Source organism: Morchella sextelata (assembly GCF_020137385.1).
Source record: "Morchella sextelata strain SCLS chromosome Unknown scls_8, whole genome shotgun sequence".
Lineage (NCBI taxonomy): Eukaryota > Fungi > Ascomycota > Pezizomycetes > Pezizales > Morchellaceae > Morchella > Morchella sextelata.
The window spans coordinates 949,360-977,281 of record NW_025408623.1 but is presented as its reverse complement, the minus strand read 5'-3'; the positions used below and the strand labels follow the sequence as shown (position 1 = coordinate 977,281).

At 49.6% G+C, this 27,922-nt stretch overlaps 10 protein-coding genes across 10 annotated transcripts; 5 read left to right on the top strand and 5 right to left on the bottom strand.

The window, feature by feature from the left end:
- Positions 1–586: 586 nt before the first annotated feature.
- H6S33_012482 (uncharacterized protein) lies at positions 587–1,709 on the bottom strand (the record flags this gene model as incomplete). The annotated part of the gene is made up of 5 exons (XM_044843838.1): positions 587–615; positions 692–899; positions 958–1,436; positions 1,495–1,618; positions 1,677–1,709. 5 exons carry the CDS (start codon positions 1,707–1,709, stop codon positions 587–589), a joined length of 873 nt encoding a protein of 290 aa, XP_044695131.1.
- Positions 1,710–2,600: 891 nt separating this feature from the next.
- Positions 2,601–3,734, top strand: H6S33_012481 (uncharacterized protein; the record flags this gene model as incomplete). The annotated part of the gene is made up of 4 exons (XM_044843836.1): positions 2,601–2,787; positions 2,873–2,954; positions 3,008–3,530; positions 3,585–3,734. The coding sequence occupies 4 exons, from the start codon at positions 2,601–2,603 to the stop codon at positions 3,732–3,734; spliced, it is 942 nt and encodes a 313-aa protein (XP_044695130.1).
- Positions 3,735–4,381: 647 nt separating this feature from the next.
- Positions 4,382–5,386, top strand: H6S33_012480 (uncharacterized protein; the record flags this gene model as incomplete). Its single annotated transcript, XM_044843835.1, has 1 exon — positions 4,382–5,386. One exon carries the CDS (start codon positions 4,382–4,384, stop codon positions 5,384–5,386), a length of 1,005 nt encoding a protein of 334 aa, XP_044695129.1.
- Positions 5,387–7,683: 2,297 nt separating this feature from the next.
- Positions 7,684–9,657, bottom strand: H6S33_012479 (uncharacterized protein; the record flags this gene model as incomplete). Its single annotated transcript, XM_044843834.1, has 4 exons — positions 7,684–8,027; positions 8,095–8,456; positions 8,526–9,558; positions 9,642–9,657. 4 exons carry the CDS (start codon positions 9,655–9,657, stop codon positions 7,684–7,686), a joined length of 1,755 nt encoding a protein of 584 aa, XP_044695128.1.
- A 340-nt stretch (positions 9,658–9,997) lies between these two features.
- H6S33_012478 (uncharacterized protein) lies at positions 9,998–10,803 on the top strand (the record flags this gene model as incomplete). The annotated part of the gene is made up of 6 exons (XM_044843833.1): positions 9,998–10,030; positions 10,089–10,130; positions 10,205–10,258; positions 10,327–10,421; positions 10,479–10,562; positions 10,626–10,803. The coding sequence occupies 6 exons, from the start codon at positions 9,998–10,000 to the stop codon at positions 10,801–10,803; spliced, it is 486 nt and encodes a 161-aa protein (XP_044695127.1).
- Positions 10,804–11,114: 311 nt separating this feature from the next.
- H6S33_012477 (uncharacterized protein) lies at positions 11,115–12,374 on the top strand (the record flags this gene model as incomplete). The annotated part of the gene is made up of 2 exons (XM_044843832.1): positions 11,115–11,408; positions 11,469–12,374. The coding sequence occupies 2 exons, from the start codon at positions 11,115–11,117 to the stop codon at positions 12,372–12,374; spliced, it is 1,200 nt and encodes a 399-aa protein (XP_044695126.1).
- Positions 12,375–14,521: 2,147 nt separating this feature from the next.
- On the top strand, positions 14,522–15,652 carry H6S33_012476 (uncharacterized protein; the record flags this gene model as incomplete). The annotated part of the gene is made up of 2 exons (XM_044843831.1): positions 14,522–15,176; positions 15,252–15,652. 2 exons carry the CDS (start codon positions 14,522–14,524, stop codon positions 15,650–15,652), a joined length of 1,056 nt encoding a protein of 351 aa, XP_044695125.1.
- A 221-nt stretch (positions 15,653–15,873) lies between these two features.
- On the bottom strand, positions 15,874–17,342 carry H6S33_012475 (uncharacterized protein; the record flags this gene model as incomplete). The annotated part of the gene is made up of 5 exons (XM_044843830.1): positions 15,874–16,302; positions 16,357–16,542; positions 16,595–16,717; positions 16,796–17,209; positions 17,295–17,342. The coding sequence occupies 5 exons, from the start codon at positions 17,340–17,342 to the stop codon at positions 15,874–15,876; spliced, it is 1,200 nt and encodes a 399-aa protein (XP_044695124.1).
- A 964-nt stretch (positions 17,343–18,306) lies between these two features.
- On the bottom strand, positions 18,307–23,316 carry H6S33_012474 (uncharacterized protein; the record flags this gene model as incomplete). The annotated part of the gene is made up of 7 exons (XM_044843829.1): positions 18,307–18,355; positions 18,438–19,015; positions 19,087–19,593; positions 19,651–21,407; positions 21,464–22,376; positions 22,436–22,615; positions 22,672–23,316. 7 exons carry the CDS (start codon positions 23,314–23,316, stop codon positions 18,307–18,309), a joined length of 4,629 nt encoding a protein of 1,542 aa, XP_044695123.1.
- An 853-nt stretch (positions 23,317–24,169) lies between these two features.
- Positions 24,170–26,577, bottom strand: H6S33_012473 (uncharacterized protein; the record flags this gene model as incomplete). Its single annotated transcript, XM_044843828.1, has 9 exons — positions 24,170–24,331; positions 24,390–24,565; positions 24,621–24,705; positions 24,763–25,618; positions 25,722–25,992; positions 26,046–26,107; positions 26,164–26,329; positions 26,381–26,440; positions 26,502–26,577. 9 exons carry the CDS (start codon positions 26,575–26,577, stop codon positions 24,170–24,172), a joined length of 1,914 nt encoding a protein of 637 aa, XP_044695122.1.
- Between the last annotated feature and the right edge of the window lie 1,345 nt (positions 26,578–27,922).

The following is a 27,922-nucleotide window of genomic DNA, read 5'->3' as shown; positions in this document are numbered from 1 at the left end:
ATATCGGGGGTATAAAACTCGGGACCTCCCTCCCACGTTTTTAAGTAGGGATCCTCATAAGGCATGGGTATGATGTCCCCCATTTGAGACAGGTTTTGAATTCCTCAAGATCTGGTTCTTGATGGTAGGCTAGGTTTCTGGGTCATGGACAAACCATCAGAGCAGCTTAAAATTTCAAGGCACTCCCAACCAACGGATCACCGCCCCACAATCTTTCTTAGCACAGGGATGGGTCGTGCCTAACGGTCATAAACTGCAGTCACATCCTATCACTCGTCATGCTACAAATCGGGTAATGATCTCTAGTCAAGTTGCATAATTTATCACCACACGTTTTACAAAAGAGTAGCGAAATAAGGATAGACAAAAGGATGTATACAAGCGTGTAAACACCCACCACGCCGCGAAAAGAGACCAACCCACCCGTATCCATATTTCATAATCATTAACCGAACCGAGTGCAAGAGTGAGGAATAGGAAGAAGGAAAAGGCGTAAAAATAGTTAACCGGAATCGAATGTTGTAGTTATGACAAGCTTAAAAAGAAATGTCCTGTCGATGGAGTATAAGAAATATACATTATACGGTTAGGCCAAGTCATCCTCGTTGATAATAGCTACGAAAAAACCCTGGTCAGTATTTGAGGTATAATCCACAGGTGCCTCCCAGATTTGGTAGTGGGTTTAACTTACTCTCCTTGACCCTCAAAAGCATTGTGGTCTTCCACTTATCAAGTTTACTCAGCTGGTCATATTGGAACACCGTATCCGAGAACGCCTCATCATCCCCTTGATCAACAGCTTCGATGATACTTTGTAACAACTGGCATTCACGGGTACTTGGGAACGTTATGTCCATCTCTGTGTAGCTTTCAAGAGCTCGCTTTGCAGCGATTTTATCCTATAAACCATCCCTGTTAGCCAGGACGCCCCTCATCCACCGAGACTGGAGAACTTGCCCCAGCAGCCATATGGCAAATGCCGGCCTTCAAAAAGTAGTCCTTCAGGCTCCATTTCATCAAGTTGTTCCCCGCTGAGCTCCTTGCAACGCCTTCATAGCGCTCAATAGCCTTCGGGTACATCTGCTCCAGAGCCGCCAGATCTGCAACCTTTAGAAACACCTTATTCGCCAGAGCCTCTGCATTATCGCCTTGAAACCAATCACCAGCTAGCTCATAGGCATCGATCGCGCGCTTAATATCGCCCAACTCAAGCTCAAACAACTCCGCCAGATTTTGCTGGTGTGTTGCGGCGCGGCGGAAGTTGCCCTTTAGAGTGTAGTGACTGATTGCTTTTTCGAGAACGCGCGCGGCCGCCGAAGGATCATCTTTCTTGTAGGCTTTGTAAGCTTCCACGTGAGTGTTCGCGGCGTCGTCTGGCTCATTGATCTTAAGTTGAATCTCTGCTGCCTTTTCAAAAGCTTGACCAGCTTCTCTGCCTGTGGGTGGGAAAGAGGTAAGCTTAGAAGGAGGGGGACAGGGCTGAATGGTAGAAACCTAGTTTATTCATTCGGAAGGCGTTGGCGGCCTGAGTGTAAAGGTCTGCGGCAGATTCGAGCTTTTCCTGGCGACCGCCAAAGAAGCTGAAGCCTCCCTGCGCGGAGGCAGCTGCCTTGTCGGCCTAATAGGTATGGGAGGTTAGTTAGTAGCTTTGGAAGTGGGGAGGGGGTAGTTCAGACCTTTGCGAGGAGTGCTCTGGGATCTTGAGCCATGGTTGATATAGAGCTGTGGGTTTATGGAGATATATGCACTATATAAAATTAAAGTGAATGTGGATAGCTCTGTCGTTCTTGTGATGCTTGGTCTAAGTTAGAGTCAAAGTCAAGACTCGCTGTCTAGATCTTATGTCACCTGGCGGGGATAGCTGAGGCTTGGCAGGCGGTGTTCCTTATCTAATCCAACAAGCCAATTGTTCAAGCGGCGGACAACTGAGTTCAACAATTTTCTAATCGGGCAAACTAAGACATGCAGTTGGCCCCAGCCAATCGTGGCCGTTCATGATAATCCGCTTCGAAGATAGCAGGCCAATATACATATTCTAGAATCTTATTAGAAACCGTTTACTTAGGTCATGATACGGCTACATACTTTATATGATGCTGCAAATCACCTGTGTACAAGGAGTACGTGGATTTAGTCAAAAATTGCAACGTTAAAAGCCTTCCTGATATTTAACAAGCAGATATTACACTGTCTCTTCTTAACGCATGTATCGTCCAGTATGTACTAACCAACAGCGCTCTTCTTTTTATCTGAGTCGCAATAAAGCTGAGGAGTAAGATATATATATCGATACTAAGATGGGGCCCTATATATATAAGATTATATCGAGTATCTCTGGCGGGCATTACCTCGCTGTACACATACTAATAGCTATCGTAGCATTTGTACTTCTGGCGTATATCTCAGTCCCAACACATGGTAAAATACTTTTTTTTTTCTCCCCCAAAAGGAAAGTCCTCCCACACCGCGTGATTTCACACATTCGGATCTGGTCCAGTAAGCAGCGAACACCAACAGTTATTTACTCCCGGAGCCCCTTCTCCCTTCCTTCCCACTCTTCACCAACCTACCTACAGCATCCCTCTTCAAAACTCTCCACAATGGCATCAAGTTCCTCAATCGCACCGGCCAAGAAGTCGAACCAAGCCCTTCTCAGCACACCGCTCCATGGGCTCTACATCCCAATCGGTCTCCTAGTTGTCGGAGTCGCCATCATTGACTACAACTACGTGCCACATGCCGTCGCCGCGGCCGCTGTACTTGGTGGTCTTAAGGTCTTCCGCGGTCGTAAGTTTATGCCCCTTTTCTGATAGCGCCCAGGTGGGACGTGCAATGATTTTACGGCGCTGACATTTCCCATTGCGCTTACTAGAATCACGAACAATTCTCAAGCCCGACGTGTTCCAAGAATTCGAACTCGCCGAGACCATCGCCGTTTCTCACAATGTCGGAATGTACGGAACCCGGTTCCCAGCGCTTTCCCTGTTTATTTACTAATCAATTATAGCTACCGCTTCAACCTCCCCCGAGCAAATGATATCCTTGGTCTCCCTATCGGCCAGCACGTCTCCATTGCCGCCACCATCGACGGAAAGGAGATAGTCCGCTCATATACCCCCATCTCTTCTGATGTCGACAAGGGTCAATTCTCCCTTCTTATCAAGTCCTATCCTACCGGTAACATCTCCAAGTATATCGCAGGTCTCAAGGTTGGGCAGACTATCCGGGTCAAGGGCCCTAAGGGACACTTCCATTACCGCCCCAACCTTGTCCGCGCTTTCGGCATGATCGCTGGTGGAACTGGTATCACCCCGATGCTGCAAATCATTAAGGCGATCTTGAGGAACCCAGAAGATACGACACAGATCGATCTGCTCTTTGCAAACGTTAATGAAGAGGATATTCTCTTGAAGGAGGACCTGGATGAGCTCTCGTCCACCCACTCCAACTTCCGTGTTCACTACGTTTTGAACAACCCCCCAGGAGGCTGGACTGGTGGTGTTGGCTTTGTTACCGCCGATATGATTAAGGTTTGTCCTACTCGCCCTTCCAAAATCAGAATAAAATGCTGACAAAAAGATTAGGAACGATGCCCTCCCCCCGCAGGAGACGTCAAAATCTTGGTGTGCGGTCCCCCACCTATGGTCTCAGCTATGAAGAAGGCCACCAGCGCACTCGGCTACGAGCCTGCGAAGCCCGTGTCCAAGCTCGATCACCAAGTTTTCTGCTTTTAGACTATATATTTGGACTATTATGTAATTTTTTTTGCTACGAAGGCGCTGGGATTGGGAGGGGTAAAAAAGAATACTATAGATGATCATGAAGGGCGTATCTCTCATACCAATATTAATTCTTTTTGACTTGGAAACCCTGAAAGTTTTGGTTTTTAAGTGGTTGGGTGAGGACAGATCTCGGGAGTGATTCATGAAACATCACTCGTTCGGTCTCGTGACCCAGCCCCAGCTCAACATCCGTCGATGTTGTCCAGTAAACAAACATACATTAGCCACAAACACCAGCAGCCACGAAATCAGCACAGGCGGCTACGGTAAGCCTGCTAGTAACAGATCGCAAATACAATACATACCAGACCGTTTTCTCATGAGCACGACACTTTTTCTATCGCTGAGTTAATGGGATGTGGTGAACATGTAATATAAGCCAGGCTACACCTTGCTCAAATGCCAGATTATGTGGCCTTATTGAAATATCATCCAAGTCTTTCCTCTTAACTGGAAAACGAGCAAGCATCACAGGCTGTTATGTCCTGCTCGCTCTTTCCTAAACAACGGTTTCTACAGTAAATACCTACCCCACTTAGCCCACAAAACGCCCGCCCCCCTAACTGCGGGACCATATTACTAGATATCGTTCAGTCAGGATGCATTATCGAATCCGTCCCTCCCTCACAAATATCTCGACCCAAGAGCTTGTCGTGGTCGGGTCAAAGAATGAGGAGCAAGCAGCAGACCCCAAGATCCGAAGGTTATGGGAAGACCAACAAACACAGATATCAGACCCAGAGCCATTGTACTTTATGAGACGCCCAAAGTCAGCCTTTCTTACAGATTTTGTTGTTGAATTTGTCGAGTTTGGCTGCCAGTACGTGTTCATTGCCTCGAATGGCCTAGGCCAATGGTACTATGACCCGATCATAGTTGCAGAAGAAGAGCTAGGTCTTTCGTTACCGGCCGCTGTGAAGACCATCTCACACCCTTTCTACAGCGAGGATCTTGTCCGGGTCACGGTGGGACTACATAAATCACTTATGATTCTGCTACTAGCCGGTGGCAAGTTTGCGGATTGGACTTTTTGCCATCAGCCCAAAAGCCATTATCACCAGGTCCTCAAAGTATTCTGGAATATTGAACTCTACACCGAAGATCTCGGTAAAGTATGGGGCACTCAAGACCGCCCAGAGATAGGTTATACGACACATGTTGTCTGCGGAAGTGCCAGGCTTGTTGATGTTTTTGATGCCCTGTGTGGAGAAAAGGTGAAAGATAAGGATGAGTTATTTTTGACTGATGTGCCAACTTATTACGACTTGGTTCGTTACAACTACATGAGATCAACGGGAACTGATAGACCGATGCTCAAAATGGTGATCGGAAAGTCATATTCATACTATCAGGGAAGGGTTGAACAACTTTGGTTGTGTGACTTGGGCTGGAAGGTCCACGTGGTTGACGGTGCAGCGTGGGTAGTTCCATCAAGGCGGACCTGGCTTGAACAAAGCACAAAGCCCTATAATCCAATCAATAAAGAACTTGGGGTTAATAATGGCGTCAAAAAAGACGAGGAGAGTCTGACTGAAGCTGTGCAGGGGGTGTTGGACGGGAATGATGCGTTGGCGGGTAGTCAATTATTGCTAGCTGGAAATTAATTATGAAAATTAATTGTTCAAACTAATCCTGTACTGTATTATGGGGTGTGTTTTTGTACTGTATCAAATCCTTTTTACCCTGGGGTAAAATAAAAAACTTTGTTATTAGAACACCCGGAATGAATGAGATATAAAGCAACATGCCATTCATCATATTTTCTGTGGGCGTACGGGAATATCTCATGTGAATATGTTATTAGGAGAACTAACAACTGCATGTAGTCTAGAAGTTGTCCGATCTGTTTCAGACCTTTCAAATAATCACACCCAGGCCCAACAATACCAGTATGATGAGATACTGCAGGTTTAAAACAGTCCCATCGTTGATCTAGACCAATATTCGATAGAGTTGATAAGCACTTGCCAACCAATATCCGCACCTTCAAGTTTATTAAGACCTTGAAAACGGCCTTGATTGTTGTTCTGCTGATGGGTCCCGGACCGGCGAGGCCGATTACCCTTGATTTGATATATGATGCGTTGGAGATATTTATCCACAGCGAGTACGTTAGAATGAGCTCCCGGGAATCTGGTCAAGTCTCAGTAAAGCGCGAGTACCTTTGGTCCGGTCACCGACGAGAGAACGTCTAATAAGTATATATATATACTTTCAAGCATATGATCTGACGTGTTTGAGGACTCCCTGTACAATGGTATAGCCCAATTATATCATACATATCACCGCCAATGACAATTGTTGAGTCGATATCTAGAAACAGTGGTGTATGCGATTCAAATCCACTAGTTGTGGATATGATCTGTGTTGCTTGTAGGTAACACAAAACCTAGCAGAACACTTGCTTCTGCGACTCCGCAGAACGAGCGATCACACGGTAAAATTAGTCAATTCGGAGATCTGTTACTGCTCCATATCTGGTATGGTTCCGTCCAAAGGCCGATAGAAGCTTGCATATCAATGGTTGTATCTGTAGTGGGAAAGACTGACGGCATGTACACCATTACCGCACTTCCGCCGGAGAAGAAGTCAGGAAGAGAGGCCGCCCGGGGGGGGGGGGGGGGGGGGGTGGAAAGGGGGAAGAGGAAAAAAAAAATCCAAGTCCTGGATGTAATAAGCCTGCCCAAGAAACAGAAAAGGTAAAATTTAATCCCTAAATCTAGAAATTAATTGAACATCTATCCCCTCTAGGGGAACTGGCAGATCGTCACTAATGTGCATAGAACGAGGGTAACCGTCGGTGACATTGTAGCGGCGGTTCTGGCGGCGATGATGGAGGCGGGGGGGTTGTTCGACAAAGAACAAAAAAGGTTGAATGAGGAAAGAGATGGTTCAGTACATACATGCAGCCGTGGATCATACTGAAGTTTAGGGTTCCACTTGCACGAGTAGAGCTTACTCTACAACGTCATGTACATGCACGGTTTTGGCCGAATAGCGGGTTAGGCCCTTCACAAGACCGAGAGCAGCAGACTCCCCCCCCCCCCCCTTCCCGATTTAGAGCTACACACCAGAAATACCCTTGACTCCTTCGCCAATCCCCACCAGCCTCATCCTGCCCTCCTTACCACTGTATCTACTGCGCAATCCCCGCCTTGCATCTCAATCATGAGCTATCACTCGATGGTATATTTCCCTTTCTGGGCGTTGTGGGGGATATCTTGAACGCTTTCTCGCGCTGTACTATTGTCTGCTACAGTGGATGCATGGGCGAGTGATAGTTTGTGACCATACGTAAAAGGTGGTGGTTGGCCGCAGCTACGAGCTAGCATTGTGGCAAAAGGTACATGTGTTAGTGAAAACCAGCTACATTGGCTGCGGATTATAAAAGCACATGTACTCATTCTACACGATGAGTCCGTCTCGGGCACTATATGTGCTTCTAGATCTCGGCAGTGACAGAACAGCTAGGTGCTTTACACCGCCCAACCTCCCAATGCTTGCAGGATTTATATTATCCCGTCGCTCTGGTTCGCTATCCTACCACTCAGATTACAGGCACTCAACATATACCTTAATGAACGCTTCTTGTCTGTACAAGTATTAACGCAAGATACATGGGGATACGGCCCCTTCCTAAGGTCTCTTTTGATTAAGACCTACGTAACTTGTGATGAAGAAGCCCTCCAGCCCCTCCAGCCCCTCTATCCCCCCTCATTTACTTGCCAATATGATACCCCCCAATGAGCCAAAACCCAACGCCATACAAAGTAGAAAAAGAGCAAAAAAAAACCGACCACCAAAAAAAGAGAAGAAAAAAAAAGAAGCCATCCACGAAAAGGAAAAAAAGAAAGTTGATATTAACACCACCCCTAGCCTTTTTTTACCCTCAGAACTACCCCTACTCCTCCGCCTCCGCCGCCTCCCTCGCCCTCATCGCCTCATACTCCTCCCTACTCATGAGCACCTCCTCCTCGCCCGCGCCGCCGCCGCCGCCGCCGCCGCGCGCACCCTTCTTCTTGCGCCCCTTCTTGTGCGCCTCTCCCGCGCCCACGCCGATGCCGCTGTCGCCCGCGATCATGGCCGCGTTGGCAGCCTCCTGCCGCTCCCGCTCCGCCTCGACAATGTGGGACGCCGCGGCGGTCTCGCTGGCCTCGTGTTCGTCGCGCAGCTTCTGCAGCTCGTCTTCGAGCTCCTGTGGGTCTTGGAACTCTTGTGAGGTGAGCGTGCTGTATTGGTCGATGTCTGCTTCTGCGTTAGCACCCAGCACCCAGATAGCCAGCTAAGAGTAAGGGGAGGGGGGAGAACATACTAATCGCAATCCGCGTCCTCAGCGCATTCGTGATCCGATGCGGATTCTTCCTCTCCTCGCACAGATACTTATTCCGCATCTGCCTCCTACTGCGCCCGGGGAACATCTTTGAGATGATCTCAAAGTCGGTGCCAAACATTGACAGCGCCTCGTAGAAGCGGCCCGTCTGCTCGGCGTCCCATTTCGACACCTTTTCGCGCTTGGAGAAGGTCTGCGAGGTGATGCGCCGCGTGTGCTGGTTCTCCTCGACGATCTCGAGGGCGTCTTCGTCGAGGGCGTCGCGCTCGCGCCGGTCAATCTGCAGCGACTCGTCGTCGATGACGATTTCGCCGTTGACGATGCGGACCTGGGCGGCGTTGAGTCTGTAGATAGTTCTAGTTAGCACCACATACCGTAGAATTCCAAAAGTAAATAGACAGAAAAATACAAACCCCTTCTGATTCCTCTCCACCGCCAACCTCTCAATCCTCATCTCCGCCGTCTCCAACCCCCTCTCCTCCTCGGCGGCCCTGCGCGCCTCATCCGCCTCCTCCCTCTCCTGCTGCGACAGCGCCGCGCGCGCCGCCTCCTCCGCCTGGATCTCCATGAACCGCGCACTCTTGCGCCCGATCCGCATGTCCTTGCACAGGTCCTTCATCTTGACAACATTCACCGCAATCTCCTGCGCCTCCCCGTCCTCTGGAGACTCGGCGCGCCGTCTCCCCCGCTTCTTGGGCGCCGCTGCCCCTGCCGCCCCCGCCCCCGGCCCCGCCTCTGTGCCTTCGACCGGCGTGCGCTTCTTCCGCGGCTGCGCGGGCTTGCGCTTCGCTGCTGGTTCGCCCGCGGCGGTGGTCCGCGCTTTGCGCTTCGCTGCGGGCCTCCGCGCTGGGGCGTCTTCTCCTGCGGCGTCTTCATCCTCATCGGCTTCTCCTTCCTCTTCCTCATCCACATCCCTTCCCCGCGGCTTCCTCCCCCGCCTCGGCGCCTCCTCGACCTCGACCTCCTCCTCGTCGTCGAGCACGTCCGCCTCCTCCAGCACCGTCGGCGTCGTCGCTGTCGGCGTCGTAATGGGCGTCGGCATTGCAGACTGGATCCCGGGGATGCCGTTCGCTGACGTCGACCGCAGCATTGGGATCGCCGATGCAGAGGAGGACGCAGAAGACGCGGATCGGACCATTGGTATTCCCGCGTTGGCTCTTGGCGGGGGCGGTGGGGGCGGCGGTGAGGGCTGGCGCTCTACCGGTGTTGATATTGGTATTGGTGCTGTGGCGGGGGTGGTGACTGGGGCTGCATCGTCGCTGCTTGAGGTCTCTTCTGGCGTGGATGTGGGGGTGGGGGTGGGGGTGGGGTCTTCGAGCGTCGGTTTTGAGACGGCGGCGGTAGTGACTGTGGTGGTGGTGCTTGGGGGGGCGGGGCCTGAGGGGGTGGGACCGGTGGGGCGGGCGCGGGCACGCGCTTTGGGGACGAATTTGTTTTTGGACTTGTCTGTGGGGGTGGGAGTCAGAGTCAGAGTCAGAGTCAGAGTCAGAGTGCGGGAGTGAGGACGGGCAGGGTAGACGGGTACTTACTGACGACTGAACTCATGGCCAATGTCGTGAGGGATGGATAGAGAGATTACTGAGAGGGGAGAGACTGTCTGTCTGCTCGTGGTGGTGGTGAGAGTGAGAGAGTTGTGAGAGCGCAGTGGTGGTGGGGTTGAAGGATTCGCTCCCTTGAGACGAGAGATTCTTCTTCGCAGCGCGGGATGAGCGCTGCCAGGGATTCGGGTAGTTGTCAGCACGTGCATGCAGCGGGCGCAGAGCCGCAACAGACTCGAGTGAGCGGTGCGTGTCTGTCTGTCTGTCTCCCGGTAAATGAATGCATCACCTATCACGACTCCACAAACACACACAGAAAACACAACAAGCCCGCAGAAATCACAATCATGGCGACAAACATCGTATTAGACACCACTATGGTACAACTCCCCCACTCAATCCCTCACGCGCGCAGTCCCACAGCTAACACCTCCCCAGGGCACCATCTCCATCGAGCTCTACGTCGACCACGCCCCCAAGGTGCGCCCACGAAGCACCCCAGTCCCAGTGTCCCTCATAACCCAACTTCAGCATCTAACATTCTGCCCAAACAGACCTGCCGCAACTTCGAAGGCCTCGTGAAGCGCGGCTACTACAACAACTGCCCCGTCCGTACCACCACCACTCCCCCTTCCTACCTCCCCCGGCGCGCAATGCTGACTGACCTGTCCACCAGTTCCACCGCATAATCCCCGAGTTTATGATCCAAGGCGGCGACCCGACCGGCACGGGGCGCGGCGGCTCCTCAATCTACGGCGGCAAGTTTGAAGAGTACGACCCTCACCTCCTCCGCCGGCTGCGTGTAACTGACTGACTCGGTGCTGGCAGCGAGATACACCCGAACCTCAAGCACACGGGCGCCGGGATCCTGTCTATGGCCAACTCGGGGCCCAACACCAACGGGTCGCAATTGTGCGTATTCCTGCTTCCCGCTCGTAGCTTTCCAGCAACTAACCTCGGGGGCTAAAACCACAGCTTCATCACACTTGCGCCGACGCCGTGGTTGGACGGCAAGCACACCATCTTTGGGAGGGTCACCTCGGGCATGCGGATCGTGCAGAGGATGGGGCTCGTCAAGACGGACGCGAACGATAAGCCCATCGACGACATTTCGATCATCAAGGCGCGTGTCGTTGTGGAGGGCGAGGAATAAGTAAGCCGGGGGTGGTGAAAGGGGGAGAAATACCTGTCAAATTAGAGCAGCAGTAGATACTTAATGAATGCCAATGGCCAAGTGAAGCACACCAAGAAGCACATACTTGCCTTCAGTCGAGCAGAATTGCATGAGAAACCGTCATGTATTACGGGCAGGGCTAGGGTTGCATCATAGTTGCTGTTGCATCACCATGCATGTCAATGACTCCCCCACCCTCTTTCCCACACAAACCCCACCACCGCACGCACAGCAACTCACCTCCTCCCGCACCCGCACGCCCGCACCACCGCAGCACCGACATCGCAGCAATGGCGGCCCCCAAGCAATCGATCCTCCCGCTCCTCAAAGCGCTCTCCACCGCGCGCAACACCGTCACACCCGACCTCATCACCTCCGCCATCGCACTGAGCTTCCGCGACGAGCTCTCCCCCGCCCAGACAGCGGCCCTCCTCACCGCCCTGCACTTCACAGGCCTCGACCAGCAGCCCGCCATCATCGCTGCCGCCGCAACCGCCATGCGTGACGCCGGCCTCCTAATCCCAGCCCTCCCCGACGCCGTCCACGGAACACACTCAGCGCCGGGCAGCTACGGCGGCGGCCTCGTGAGCACTCCCCATCCGATCCATCCTCTGCCATATCATACAGCCCACTGACAGGAACAGGTCGACATCGTCGGCACCGGCGGCGACGGCCACAACACCTTCAACGTCTCCACAACCTCCGCCATCCTCGCCTCCGGCTGCGGCCTCCGCATCTGCAAGCACGGCAACAAAGCCTCCACCTCCACCTCCGGCTCCGCCGATATCCTCACCTCGCTCGGCGCACGCCTGTCCGCCGTGACGCCCCCCGTCGTCGCAGACATCTTTGCCGGCGCAGACGCAAACTTCTGCTTCCTGTTTGCGCCCGTGTACCATCCGGGGATGCGGCACGTCGCTGGCATCCGGCGGGAGCTGGGCTTCAGGACGATTTTCAACCTGCTGGGGCCGCTGGTGAATCCCGTGGATTATTCGGTTCCCGGGGGACTGGAGGCGAGGATAATCGGTGTGGGGAGACGGGAGCTGGGGACGGTGTTTGCAGAGACGCTGAGGCTGCTGGGGTGCCGGAAGGGCATGGTAGTGTGTGGTGAGGAAGGGCTGGACGAGGTGTCGTGCGAGGGGCGCACCGAGTGCTGGAGGCTCGTTGAGGAGGACGGGGAGGTTGCGGTGGATCATTTCTGGGTGCACCCGGTGGAGACATTTGGGCTGGGAGCACACCCGCTCAGTGATGTGGCGGGCGGGAAGAGCGCCGGGGAAAATGCGGTCATTCTACGGAGACTCTTGACTGGGAAGGGTGTTGAGAGCGATAGGCCGGTGAAGGAGTTCATATTGGTGAACACGGCGGCGCTGTTGGTTGTGGCCGGGGCGGTCGGGGAGGTAGAGAGAGTGCCAGAGGGCGAGGTTGCGAGGGGCGAGGTGTGGAAGAAGGCGGTGAAGAGGGCGGAGGAGGCCATGGGCGATGGGAGCGCGTGGAAGGAGTGGTGTAGCTTTGTGGAGGTTAGTGGTAAGGCGGACGATGCCCAGAAAGTGTAGATATTGCTTTACAAGTAGGTGATCTCCACAATCGATACCTTTCTGCCAATACTTTTAGACCTGAAGTTTCCAGGTTTCAACTTGGAGACGAATAGCCTATGCCAGCCCTTTTTCTCTCAGGTATTATACCCATGCCTTCGAATGCCAGCTATAAGGTCCTAGAATGAATAGACATCCAGTTGAAGTTCGTGCATATACACCGTAGCTCCTATCCATCACCATTAGTCTAACCTCAGCAGTCTGTATCCCTTCGCGGAGCTGACCAGAAAGAACATGAATGTGCGCCAAAACGGCCATTCTCTCAAGGTGAAGATACAGCCCAGCACTTGACAGCCAGCGATACCACTGAGAAGTGTGCCTTTACTCTGCGTGAACAAACTCAGAAACCTGTGTATATATAGCTAGCATGTGGATAACTAACCTGCTACACGCCCATAGACGTTTCCAAGTAGTAGTCCAACATAAAACGCCCTCGGTCTCGCTGTGCTGTCATTCGAAGACAGATATCCAGGTAGAAGATTGGCGAGTGATTTCTGGTGATCAATGACCACTCTGTAAAGGTCATGGCGACACGTCCGTTAACGACTCCAGAGGATACAGAGCGAAGGGTGTATAATGGCTCCACAGGGTGTCCTTTTCGAGCAGAATGTCCTGGTGTGTATGTATGCCTATCACTTGATGGCTTCTTCACCCCTGCGGTGACCTTCTAGGCTGGCATATCTTTCCTAGATCACAAACGATGTCAGTGGGGGTTGAGAGCGACCTAAATTGAGAACACAGTCAATATAGAGACAATGAATCTCTACCACTGGCCGGCCATCCAACTCGATGTCGTTGTCGTAGCTTTCTTGGTGGCTTCAGTCTCTAAGTAAAAGCTAGCTTGGTGATATCTGATAGAATACCTTGCGGGGATTTCGGGCATTGCCAAGCTAGCTTAGTTCGGGATTGGATACGGTACCGTGGTCTCATGCCTAGATGGTGTGTACGATAAAAGTCTGTGAACGAGTAGAGATTGAATTAAGCTGTGATGATCAATACTGGGACGTCGTAGATGTAGAGTTCCGCCGGGGCTGTGCTCATGATCATACAGAGAGCAGCTGGACAACTACTCCCTCTTTTCTTGGGACGATTCCCCTGACACCACCAGCTCGTTGGATTTGTGTTTCCTTCCCATTACTGGGTGGATGTATGTACTTGGGTTTCATGAGGCTGCTCTCTCTCTCTCTCTGATTCCCTTTCCCCCTCTCACTTTGCGGGGTCCCAGTTTTGCTGATCGGTCAGATACGTACAAATCACGCACCATCTCCTTGTGGAGAAACTAGCTAGGCATGTAGCCAAAGTAAGTTTCAATAGGCTTTTGGAGTTAGTATGAGGTGTAAAGACCAAGTTATAGTTTCCGGTGTCTGTTGGTTCCGGCTCCTGGAGCAGCGTTGCTCAATCGTCAAGTTACTTAGACACCATGTTTAATCCCAGCAACGAAGAGCCCAAATCGGGCGTGGGAGCAACTAGTCCTCTGTAGGGACAGTAGTTTTTGTTGATTCTTTCATGCTTTTTTTTTCATCTGAGAGGCTGAGGGGTTTTGGACGGGCATCGAGGAACGGTTGGGAAGACCTGCGGGGGGTTAAGTGAGGAAATGATCAGAATGCGCAAAACTCTGGCGCCAAGGACTGAACACAATTCGAGGGACAAGAAACGTAAAGTCAAGCAGCTGCAACACTCCCCTTCCCGACCAATATTTTGAGCTAGAATTCCACCTTTGACTAGATACATCACCGTAGCACGTCAGTCTTTATTACGAAGAGCTAGTCTTTTCTCTCAGAATATCCCCAGTGGTATGAGAGAAATAGCTGCTACAAATGCTATCTTTCTATATACAGCCTTCCTCCGTAGGGATATGTGCACAACCCGAGTGATATCCCATGCCTAGACTAGCACCGCAACAGCCTAGCACCCCACCACAAGGTTTTGCGCTGCCCTGCTGGACCGCTACGTCGACCTGCAGACCGCAGCCAGCCCACTCCGCATCGAGTTAATCCGACCCCACACCCCCACCCCCACCCCAGTGCGGAAAAACCATTAATCCGGCGCACTCCAATTGCAACCTCCATTTTCACCCATCCACAAACCAAAAATCTCAAACGAAAAAAATGGGCAAAAAGAAGAACCACAGACCCCCGCAACCCAAGGGCGCAAAGGCCACACACAAAAAGTCCGCCCACACACCCGGGAACCTCCGGAAGCCGCCGCCGCCGCCGTCGCAGAAGAAGAAGTCAAAGTCAAAATCGAACTCTACCAGCACCGCCAGCGGCAACAAGCAGAAATCGCAGGAGCCGCTGATCCCGTATACGCCGAGTTCGCGGATCCTCCTGGTCGGGGAAGGCGACTTTTCGTTTTCGGTGGCGCTGCTGAATACGCACCTGCTGCCCAGTAGTGGTAGTAGGAAGCGGGAGGACGTAGACGAAGATGTGGATGTGGATGTGGATGTGGATGTGGATGTGGACGTGGACTACGACGAGGACGCCGAGTATGCGTATGATGCGGGGCCCAGACCAGTGAGTCTCACAGCAACAAGCTACGACACCGAGGCAGCACTGCTAGAGAAGTACCCGCAGTCGGCTGGCAACGTGAAGTTACTACAGGAGAAGGGCGCCACGGTGCTGCACGGGATCGACGTGACGAAGTTTGCAAAGCTGCCAAAGAGCCTAAGGAAGCGGCAGGGGGCGTTTGATACTGTGGGGTTCATGTTTCCGCATGTGGGCGGGCTGTCGACGGATGTGGGGAGACAGGTGAAGAGTAATCAAGGTCAGTGGATAGATAGATATATATGTATAGTGTGCACTGTGGTTGAGAGGGCTGACGAGTTGGGTCGTACTACAGAGCTTTTACTGGGCTTTTTCAAGACGGCTGCGGAGCTACTTGTGAATGATGGCACGGCGGTGGTCACGCTGTTTGATGGCGCGCCGTATGATCAGTGGGATATCAAGTCACTGGCAAAGGCCGCGGGTTTCAGGACGAGACAGTCCTTCAAGTTTGAGAGCGAGTCGTATCCGGGCTACAAGCATGCTAGGACTCTGGGTAATGTCGAGGGCAGCGGCACTGCCTGGAAGGGGGAGGAGCGGAAAGCAAGAACGTATGTTTTTGAGTTGATTGAGGACAAAGGTTACACCGGTGAGAAAACAGGCGCAAATGCTATAGAGGTAAAGAGGATAAAGAAGACTACAAAGAGGGAGAGAAGATTCCAGGACGAAAGTTCTGATGAGGAGGACGAGAAGAAATAATACCAACGAGTGTGGAGTATAGTAGCAGTGCTTCCAAACTAGGAATACAAAAACAGGAAAGAAGGGGAGACAATTGAGGATAAAAAAACACTCAGACACAGGGCCAAATACGCCGACTGCTCGGTGTCGTACCGAGGAGAAAAGATAAACAAGAAATACACGCCAGTTCATACAATCTTAAAATTTACAGTAAATCATTGTTACTAAGAAAGTTACTCCCTTCACATAATGAATACTTTTCTTAATGTGGTGTCATCCCGGGCCCATTCGTCACCTGTAGTTGGATCCCTTATCCTACCAGCTGGCAATCCCAGTTTTACTGCAAACTCTTCCAATTTCTCACGCCCGTGTATCCTGTTGTTGGGCAAAACAACAGGATCCGGGTCAACAGAAGATCGGACATGGTGAGCATACGGGACATTCCTTGCCAGGTCGTTGAGCTCTGTTGAACAAATTGGACAAAGAGATGTCGTGGTGCCGGCATTGCTTGAGGCTGCTATAGATGAGTGGCACGAGGGGGTCTTGAGAGCAGACAGACCTGCTGAGAGAGCAATATGAAGAAGAGGGCGAGACGGAAGACCGTACAAAGTGTGATGGGTGTTTACAAATGTTGTTGCGAGGAAGTCCCAGCGTTTAGATGAGTACATATCCTATATACTTATCAGTTTTGGGTTGCTATAATGTCAAATATCGTGAGTATCTACCCTATATGGTTGGCACTTTGTAGTGGGCATGAAAGCAAGAAGGGCGGCCGCTTTCATTATATCGTCTAGATGTTTTTCCCCATGAGGCGCGAGGAACTTCTTCGAATATGCTGTAGCTTCCCTGTGACGGCAGTCTCGAACCAGCTCGATGAATTGTTGCATCCGGAGTTCGAATTCAAGGGTGCTCTGTCCGCGTCAGTTAAACCTTGCGAAAAGGTGCGCGGTATTGACTCCATACATTTATCTTCTTGAGCGACGACTTGTTCTCTCCACACCAAGACAGACACTCCGCAACGCTACCATTACGAAGGCTCGCCTCGATTCTCGAGCATTGTATAAATACATCGACATCTACTAAATCCTAGTCGCCCATTACATCTTCCGTCAGCCCAATACTAACTCGATAAGCAAGGTAATGGCAATATTTATAGTGACAAACCTGGATACCTTTCTCCTCTGCCAACTGCCTCGCGCTGTTCCCATACCCGCTCCTTAACAGGAAGTCCACAAGCAACCGGTCCAGTCTCGTCCTACTCCACTTGTCATAGCTCTCATCCACCAAGCTCGGGATACTATATAGGTCCTGCAGATGCGCGATTCTCTTCCTCGAGTGTTCATGCAGTGTCTTTTCCTCGTCATGGAGGCCCTCCAGCTTCCGCTTGAAGCCCTGCATGCGGTTGATCATGCTGTCTAGCGAAGCTAGCGAGTCCTCCGGGGATGCTCCGGCGAGTGCATCCTTTGCGACGTTGTGGATTCCGTCCTTAAGCTCCTTCTGCTCCCGCTCAAAGTAGCGCTGTGCTGTTTTGAAGTTCTTTCGGAGGAGTTCGTGGGGGAGGCGGAGAAGAGGTTGGTCCTGGGCATTGTAGTGAGGTTATGTCAGTATAGAGATATGCAGTTGGGTGCACGTGTGAAAGTCATAGAGAGAGATGAGGACTCACAAGGAGAAGATGGTTCTCCGCGTTCAGTTTGGTGGTTGACATTGACATGATGGGCAGGCTTTGGTAGACGAGAGCTTATATTGTCCCTGCTCTCCTGCAATCTAGAATAGCTGTCTGTGGTGTATGTACTAGTAGTGTGTGTGAGAGGTTTAGGTTACGGACGGAGAAGGGAACAGAGAGAAATGTGGTATGATATTGTGCGTGCTATGGAGTGTAAATATGTAATTTCCTGGACAAACGATCGAATGTGACAAAGTACGAAGGTTTCGCTTGAGTGGTTGCCCCTCCTCCTGCTCCTCTTTCTGCCACCACCTTCTCCTCTCCTGTTAAGATAAGTCTGCCGTTATCCTCTGTCCCCCGGCCATGCACGCAGCACCAAGCAGCAGCACCACCCACAGCTGCATCATGGCACCCGATGATGATGAAGATCCCTGCACAGAGCAACATATGAACTGCCCACCCTCGTCCAACCAACCACGAAACCTCCGTGCCTGCCGGCAACGTGCAGCATGGGGAAACAAAGCCCGAAAACCAACCCCAACACATACAAGGAACATATGGGAAAAAAATATTCCAAACCATTGAAACAATATATATAGGTGCTAAGTAGAAGTAGTTACATAAGTATATCCAAGACTTATAGTACACATCTCTCGTAAAGTACAAAACTCTCTTCGACTATCAATACAGTGTAAATTACCATACGGTGTATGGAGTTTTTTTTGTCGATGAAAATCCACCTTTATCGCAAAACTCACGCCTTATTTCGCCGTCGCAAAAATGACCCCGCAATCCCAAGAAAATCTGCCCGCAAAAAGAAACTAAGCTAGTTACAATAAGAGACATACACAAAGAGAAGGAGTACTATGCAAGTAACAAAAAACTAACAGTATAAAGGTCCAGGTAAACCGAGGTGGACAGATATTTAGATGAAATAAGGAACAGAGAAAAAGGAAAGAAAGCGAATATCAAACGAACCCCCCTCCCCCCACGATGCTTTATAAAACCACAATCATTGTCGATCTTCGTACTCCATTGCCTTAACTACCAACGGCCCTCTGCTGGATGGGAAAATGAGATGACCCCTCAGTCCCCGCCATCTCTTTCTTCATTTCCCCTAATTGCTCAATGTTTTCATCAAACATTCCATTAACCTGGTTCATCATTCTCTCCAAATCCATTAAGTCGTTCCTCAGCCCATCGAAACTGTCACCCTTCGGGGATACGGGTCTCCTCCCAGTTTTATCCCCAGGAGTGGTAATTGGAGTAGTGGTCACCAAGTATTCCTCCGCCACAGAGTTCTCCACACCGCTTCCCAAGGTACCGCCACCAGGCATTGGAAATTTGTCCCAGTCCAAGTGCAATCCTCTTGCTTTGATTGAAAAGTAGTTGGTCTGCATTCCAGCGTTTCGGATCATGCGCTGCCTCTTGCCCCTGCCGTCGGGGGCCACACCTTCGGTTGAAGCAGGCTTTATAGGTTTAGGTAAACCTACTGAGAGTTGCTGTTGCCTTGCACGCTTCCTTTTGGCAGAGTTCTCTGTCTCGGGTGAGGGTTTTCGTGACATCATCTCGGCGACTTTTGGATTAACCGTTTCAAGGACCAGCTGGGAGAACTGCTTCATTACTGGCGTAAAGTTGCAATCATCCAGGTTTTCGACCAGGTGAATATCCCTGCCGATAACCCTTTCATCAAAAGCATCCAAATTCAAGGCTTTTCGAATCTAGCGGTCGCTTAGGTGTTAATTCTGTAAATAAAATCCCAAATTAATCAAATCCCATTCTGGCAACTTACGGCGGCAATGCGTGCACGACGCCCTGGACCTGATGTCCTTCCCAAGTCCCTTCCATATGGATCCGCGTCCTCAGTATCCAATGGGCTTCTATAGCATACTACCATGACCGCCAGTTTTGCGAACTCAGTGGTACCAGAAAGCCAATCAACCGCTTCGTGCAAGTTTGTCCTGTCCCTCTTAAACCTCTCCTTATTTGAGATACTATAATCTGCGGAACAGCCAAAGACAAATCCACCAATTTCTCTCGCCTCTGTCTCTGGATCGGACAAGTCGAATTGAACCTCGAAAGTTCCCTTTTTAGACATAGCGATGCGAGGCTCACCATTACCAATGAATTTCTCTATCCACCAGTAATTTTTCACGTCCGTAGGAGTATTACTGCTTTTACACAGTAGGCGCCATCGTCGGTCTCCTTCGCTAGTCGGCCATAATGCCTGTTGAACCTTAGGGAGAAAAATCTCCTTGAGTGGTACCGATTGATAGGTGAGAGAAGTCATTCGTTGGACCTAGTGTGGCGAGTTAGTAAGCATATTCAAGGTATTATCACTAAATGTGTTACCAACCTCTTTGATTGACCTATCGAATGCTTCATCCGGTATTTGGACAGGCCGCCACTGTACTTGAGGGGCTGCTGGAGGGTTTCTCCGTCTCTCTTCGCCTCTGCGTTTCAGCATCAATTTCCGCGCTCTCGCTTTCCATGCATAAAATATTCTTGCACCGGAACGCCTCGTGTAAAACTGCTCTGCGGAGATATCCAATGCAATTTTTCTAGCCACAAGCTTCTGGGCTTTCTCGTATCCTTCTGCAGCCAACTCACGAATAATGTTGGCTTTGTCCTCTTCGACGGCGGATTGAACTGTTTTTTTCACCTCCTGTGTAACAATCTGATCGAAAAGTGAGTTCGCGATTTCCCAAGCGGCGGAACGGGGTACCAGTAGTTTTGCAACCGGAACTGGTGGTTGTTTGACAGGCTGCGCCGAAAAGGTGGTAGGCTTTGGAACCAAATTAGGCGCCGTAAAGGAAAATGGTTTAGCTGATGAGCCCACGAAAGAAGCTGGAGGTTCAAAGGAAGACAATGCTCCAGACGTGCCTGTCAGTTGATTCACAGTATCTTGTTGGGATGGTGGGTTTCCAATGCGATCAAACAGACTACCACCCGGCGTGGTGTTGACGGGTACAGGGACACTGTATGCACCGTCATCTTCGTAGTCATCATAATCGGTAGGAGCTATTGGGACGCTGAAAAAATTCGAAGGAAAGCTCTTCTGTTCAGGGTGTGAATCAAAAACAGATCCACCACTCGTTGAAGTAACCGCAGCCTCTTGTTGGGCGTTTTGTGGTTGGAAAAGGGAGAATGAGGGTGTGGTAGATGAGGGATTGGGTAACGAAGAGGTGTTTGATGGCTGGAAGATTCCATTAGGTGTCGGTTTAAGGGGATCCTGCTGAAATATAGATTGAGACGTGGATGGTGTTTGGCTTGATTGAAATCCGGACTGTGGGATGGTGGGTTGGAAAAACCCGCCAGATGTCAACTTTGAAGCTTGAAAAGACTGCGAGTTTGAGGGGATAAAGTTCGGAGATTGTTGGGGGATGCTGCCGAAAGGCTCTTGCTTGAAAACCGAGGACTGCGTTTGGTTGGCTAGATTATTAAGGGGGGCAGAGAAAATTCCTGAAGGCAATTTCTTTGCAGTTGTATCCTGTGTAGTTGATAAGCCACCCCCCAGCGTAAAGCCGGGATTGGGGGCAGTAGGAGGGAATGCCGATGTGGCAGCGCCTGCTGCGAAAACCCCGTTCTGATTAGATGCCTGAGACAGATGAGGGTCTTGGGACTGCTGTGATGCTCCCCAAGCGGGTGTTCCAGACTGGAATACTGAGTTCTGTGCTACTGGTACGGCTGCCTTCTGGAATATATTAGAAGCCTGGGCTGAGGCATTGCTAGCTTTCTGAAAGACGTTAGGTGCTTGCTGAGATGCAGCCTTCGCAAAGATACCCGCAATAGGTTTCGATATTGGTGGGAAACCAACGCCAAATGCTGGGGTGGCTCCAGATTTTGGTAAGCCAAACGCTGGTGTATGGTTCGAAGGAGGGGCCATAGACGCATTTTGCTGGCCAAATCCCGAAGGGAATGTGTTTGGTCCCAAGGGCACAGAAGATGGGTTTGCAAACTTTGCCTGTCCTGGTAGAAAGGGTGCCACAGCCGGATTGAAGCCTTTGCTACCACTTGCCTTTCTACCATAAATAACATCAGGAATGGACCTATTACCAATCTTTGATTCAACTAGCTTGGCATGAAATGTTTGCCTCAAAGCGGATAATCCATCTGTACAACTCTAGTTAACAACCGCACAATCCGAATCGTCGAATTGCAGATCTTACCAATCCAGTTTGCGCCGCCCTTTTTGATGACCACATGCCAAACCATTTGGCCGTCAACTTCAACTTCTCCAAGACCAATTCCATAATATTCACAATCTCTGAAAGCCATCTCCTCGTTTTCGTAAGCTAACATCTCCACGATATCCCTTAATAGGAGTTGCTTAGTATCAGGCCGATAAGTGTTTTTTATAGCCTTCAAGGCCGTTTTTCGGATCTCATTGAAATGAGTTTCGAGTAAACAGGCCATCAGATAAGATGTGCTTTTGGCCTTAACGAGTCTAAAGACAGTTCCGAAGAAATTCGAGCATGACTCTGCGTTTCCAACTCTCATATGAACAGCTTCATCATTATTCCTTTGGGTGAGGGTTAGAAATTTCAAGGCTTGTTGAACCGGCTTCGAATTAAAAACGTGATCCGGCCACCGTTGAGCTTGTCGCTCTTGATCCGGATCGCGGAGGTGAGCTATTATCTGATATGCCCGAAACTCTGGCTCATTCGGATAGACGATGTTTACTAGTCTTGCATCCTCATATAACTCGGACAAGGTTGTGAGCACCTTTTGAAGCTGCTCCATTTCCTGATGCGGGACAAAGTTTTTGGTCTCTTCACAGAGCTTATGGATTGCGAGGATATGGAAACGCGCAATAAGTTCATGGCAAGCTACCGTCTCTGAGCCACGGTAGTTTTGAAGAGTAAAGTCTTGTCGAATCCCGCGGGTGCGGTCACGCAAGAATGGATGAGTGAGTTCAAGAGGTTCGCTCCCACCAGCAATCTCATTGATCAGATAGTCAAGCGTAGAAACAAGAATTCGAGGTGGGCGCACGTCCGAGGGGAGCTGTGCATCATTCCCCGCAGCTGGGCGGTGGAACTGCTTGACGGCAAGGGCCTTGTCGATTTTCCCAGTTGATGGGTTCTATTCGGGCCGTGGGTCAGTATATCGGGCTGACCAGTGGAGGTTGGGCTGTTGCCTACAATTTCCCATCTATCGACCGCATTCTGAACCGCTCTCTGTTGACGTTCGAACAACGGGCACATGTCCATGCAGGTCCCAACGAAGTCGATAGCGTGCTCCAAGGTTTTCCGCTTCTCAGGGTCATCGATGGTACCGTTGGCGATCGCATCTCTGCGCTCTCTGTCGCGTGCTACTTTCAACTGAAATCTTTATTAGTACCGGCCATAGTGTGCCATATCTTTCAGTTGGGACAAACCTCCTCGTAGGACGCTTGTTCTAGGGTGTTGCTTGAAAATTTGGCCACACGTGATGCTGGCGTAGCAGTTAAGTCGCGAACGTTGTCTTCGAACTCTTCGTCTGCTTCATTACCAGCCGGTGGTGTAGCTGCAGGACTGTTCCAACCATCATTTCGCGCTCGTCCATCTTCGTTCCGTCCCTGATAACCTCCACCCCGTCCGCCACGGTCGCCATTGCCTCGACCTCGACCCCCGGCAGCACCACCTCTTCCACCTCTTCCACCCCCTCTCCCTCTGTTTGGGGTAGATGAGCGAGTAGGATTACTCTCCATCCCGTGACTGTTTAGTTCTGTGTGGCTGTAATGAGCATTCTGGTGCTGAGACGAGCTTTGGAAGTTGTACTGGCTACTTCCGCCGTTGCGATTATTGTGGTTCTGGTTGTAATTCTTACCGGCGTAACCCGCAGATAGGGGAGAGTTAGTTCGCTCGTTGAGGGCAGGAGCAAGGACGGGTCTATTCAGGAAAACGCTGACGGGCTGCCTCTGTTGTTGTTGTTTCTCTTGATTCTGATAACCGTTGTGTTGGTTCTGCCACTGGTGTTTGAAGGAGTTGAATTGACCCTTGCCTGGAGCATCTTGCGCGTTGAAACCACCACGCTTAGACATATCCGATTACGCTTGGCTTCACACGTATATAGCTGACCCGCGTAGATCCAGGAACGGGAGTGGGTACTCCAGCTAACACCCAATTTGAGAGGTATAGCAAGAGGAATAGAGATATAACTTGTGAAAAGGCTACGGACAAATATAAGCTACTGCGTAAGCTACATGTAAGCACGGGTAAGAAAGAAATGCTATTTATTAGGGTGGGATGCGGTAGTGACCCGAACCCTTTTTGCGGCAGCATGGCATTCTATTTCTTTGTAATTCTACAAGTTGGCATAGGTACGTGTATTCGACCTACTTGTCGTTCCCGTCCATCATCATAGGGACTAGACAGTGCAAAAAAAAAAAAAAAAAAAAAAAAGGCGAAACGAGTTACACAATATCTACGCACTTGTACTATTTAGGACTAAAAGTACATGTAAATTATCAATTGCCCAAGAGCTAAAGAACTCCAAAATCTTTCTCCAAGATAGATTGAGAATCGGTTTATCTTTCATCATCCAGAGATACAGTCGCCAGGCCTAAGCCAAATAATTTCATAGAGAATCACGGTATGTCACTCGCCTCCTGATGAATAATGCCATCGATTTTGGGCCTTGAAAATGTCGAGCTCCTTTGAAGCAGATATTTAATCTTCCAAGATAACCATCCAAGAACGAAAGAGCATATGAAGGTAAACTGGTTAGGCATATTATAACCATATCGGAAATTGCACTCATACTACATGTACATATGTAGTTAAATCATGCAATGTAAGTGGAAATATTTAAAAACTCCTGGGAAATTGTAACATGAATAGAGAAAAGTGATGTCAAAAACGGACAAATATACGTATGTGAGTCGACTAAATATCTTAAATCGCCGCCGTTTCTCTCTCTAGCCATTTAAGTGCTATGCTATCCTTTTCAAAGAATCCTTTTGTTTTTTCATAAACCTCCGCGTGATAATCGTTAAGCCATGTTTTCTCGGCGGGGGTGAGAAGACAGGGGTCAGTAAGTTTTTTACACATTGGAACCTGTGTTATGACAGCGAATTAGTCACCAGATATTTGGATGGCTCAGTGTATGACTTACCATAGTGACATGCTCAAATCCGTAGTACGGCCGTTCGCCAAAATTGTGGTTTGTCTGAACTTCTTTTACCATAATAATATCTAGAATTTTGTCAACAGGTGCCCGGATACGTGTTTTGCAGATTAGCCTACTTTCAATGCGAATTCCAAAGGAACCATCTTCGTAGTAGCCGGGTTCTTCACACAAAATCAGTTAAAGATTCTCAATTCTAGCCCAGGACTAATAACTGACCGTCAGAGATGACCATCCCTGGGCTTAAAGGAACCTCTGAGTATTGTATCCTTGTGCCAATGCCGATAGGGCCTTCATGGACATTCTAATCATATATTCAGTTTCATGACCCCCTCGAATTTTATTTGGAATTAAGGTTTACCAAAAAGGATCCGACTCCGTGTCCGGTTCCATGACGGTAATCTAGGCCCTCGGCCCACAAGAATTGACGTGCTAGTACATCTAGAGCAAATCCTGTAGTCCCCTTGGGGAATACCGCTCTATCCAAAGCGACCATCCCTTTCAACACCAAAGTATATGCCTTTCTTTCCATATCTGTTGGTTCCCCAAAGTGGAGTGTACGAGTGGTATCAGTGGTTCCGTCAAGGTACTGCGCGCCAGAATCACACAAGTAGACAGCTTTAGGATCAATAACTGCACATGCACCTGGTGTTGGTTTGTAGTGAATAACAGCGGCATTGGCACCAGTTGAAGAAATTGTATCGAAAGAAAGACCCATGAAGTCCTTGTTCTTTGATCTAATTTCCTCCAACTTGTCCGCAACTTGTACTTCATCTAACTTCTCTCCTTTCCCCAATTCATTTTCCAACCAAGCAAAGTATTCAATCAATGCAACTCCATCACGGACATGGCAATTCCTCATTCCTTCTCTTTCTGTATCATTCTTGACGGCTTTTGCCTCCTCGATAGGAGACCGAATGACCTCAATATTCTCCTCGCCACCAAGTGCCTTTGACAGAGCCCATGAAGTCTTATTAGAAACGAGCCATTTCTGGACCTCTTTCGTAGAGGTCCCGTTCTCCGTGGCTGCCGCTTCTTCCTTGAGCTTCTGCGAAGTGGCGGCAAGTTCGTCGAAGATAGCGTGGTAAGGGCGGATCTTTACCTCGTCACCTAAGTGATCAAGAACCTTCTCATCCAGCTTGGAGGAATCGATGTAAAGAGTTGCATCGGCGGGGGTTATAAAAGCGTATGAGAAGAAAACCGGATTGTAAGGAATGCTTCACAGAAAAATGTTGTTAATAAAGAACGAGTGATTCTGCATGATCTTTCCAGGGTGGATGATAAGCCATGAATATGTAGCCAAGGATAAAGGAAACATACTCGCTTCCTCTTAAGTTATATAACCATGCAATCTCGTCCAACATGCTCACAACGAACCCAGGACTTTTTTTCTTCTCCATCTCTTTTCGAAGAGCTTCGAGCTTCTCCTGGAAGGGCTTCCCGGCATATTTTTGTTCCAAGACGATCAATTTGTTGTTTGGCCTCGCTGGTCTTTCTGTGCCCCAGACCTCATCTATAAGATTCTTGGACATTCCGAGAAGACCTGTACCACCCTTCTTCTTTATGCGAGTCTCCAGACCCTTCGCTTGCTCTATTTCATAAAAGTTAGAATATGACCAGAAGACGTAGACCGATTGACATTACGAGCTGTAATTAGAGTGGCATCGACGCCGACGGTTTTGCCCCCTTCAGCCTGCTGAACAACCCTACATAATCCATCAACCTAATGGACAGATATCAGAAGTACGTGTAGTTGAATTACCATTCCTGCCAGGTAGGAACTTCAGGGAGTCCCTGTTTCAAGAGCTCCCAATTACTATCCAGTTGATGCTGTGCCTGGTTGAAATAACGCCCATCCGTCGAGAGGGCAGCCTTTTCCTGGGTGATTATGGCACAACCAGCGGATCCCGTGAAACCGCAGATAAAAGCTAGGAAATGTCAGAGACGGGAAACGCCGCAGGAGCGAAAAACAGGCGGACCTCTCCGGGCATCAGCAGCACAAATATATTCGCTGCTATGGGCATCCTCGCTAGGCACAACTATGATTATACGTCAGCTGTGACATTTGAAATTGAACACTAAATCCAAAAAGCTATGCACCATAAACATCAACCTTCTCCCTCTTCATGAGCTCTCGCAGCTTCGCGAGGCTACCGGAAGTGTTTACAGGTTCCATGTCTGTATAGAGTGCAGAGAACAGGCGGAAACGCGACCTGGTGGGTTTGAATAGGGGGTTTGAGTGAAAGCGGAGGATATTTGAGGGAAGGAACCGGCGTAGATTGCGCGTGATATGGAAAGAAGGAGGGGCTGCCATTTGATGCGGGGCTCTGTAGAACTTTGTGAGGAACTCTTCGAGTGCCACAGTGAACGCCGCAAGTGGCAGGGATCGTCCTCATATCGACCAACAAAAAACCCTTTGTCTTTCTTTTTGTTTATTGTGGCGTCTGCACTCTAAATTAGCGACCCAATGAGTGCTCAACAGAAGCTTCTCCTCAACTTGCAATGCTCAGGAGTTTTGAGACCATGTATACATGTATTTATCGTTGTAATGTGCGAATTTTAACTCACAATAGCAATACCGTATGTATGTCATTGAAGCCTAGGGGTTAGCCCGGTGTTACCACCGCAAAGATTCAACCAAGTTCGTTTTAACCTGGTACAGTGTGAAACTGGGAAATCGGTCATTGGCATACAAATTTGGCTGTGAATACATTTGGTTGTGATTAGGCGACAGTGCTGTCTGATAACAATAAGGGGATTTATCCTTCATTTATAGTTATCCCTACTAAAAGCTAACTACCCTTTCTTATAGAGATTGTACTAAGAGTTCGTTTGTTAGACTCGCAGTTAATTAATCTAGTAGCTTTAAGCCTCCCTCCCTTAATCTTTTATAAGGGTTTACTATATCCATTAATTCTTTCACTAGGCTACCAGCCGCATCCCTTCAGCAAGCTCTGGGGGGTAAGGAAATGGATATTTGCGTTTTTCCTTGCTTCCTTTCCTTCTTTCTTTCGGCAGATTTTTGGCTAATTCAATCAGTCAGAACCCGTCATTTGCGAAGCGGTTTTTCGTTCTGACTTTTATATTATAGGAGATGTTGGTTTTGTTTATATAGCTCTGATGGAAATGTTTACTTGGACCCGCAAATTGTTTAGGTGCTCTTCTCTTCTCTGGGTTTTATGCTGTATATGCGTCACATGTATGCTCATGTAGGGTATAATGTATGTACTTGATGTACATGTGTTTACATGTAGGTAAGAAAGGCGGTACACATATATATTCAGATCCCAGTATAGATTTTAGTAAAAGAACTCGACAACCTTGTAAATATAAAAATTAATCATGAATGATCACTCGTATCACTTTATATTGATCCATTGTGTTCCGTGGGGGTGGCGCACAGATTACCGCACATGTGGGCTAACCCAATCGAGACTTAGCCGTGCAGTGTCACCTTTGATCAATGCCCCTCCAACAACAACAGCGCGGATGTGGCTCTTGATCCGCCATACTTTTGACGA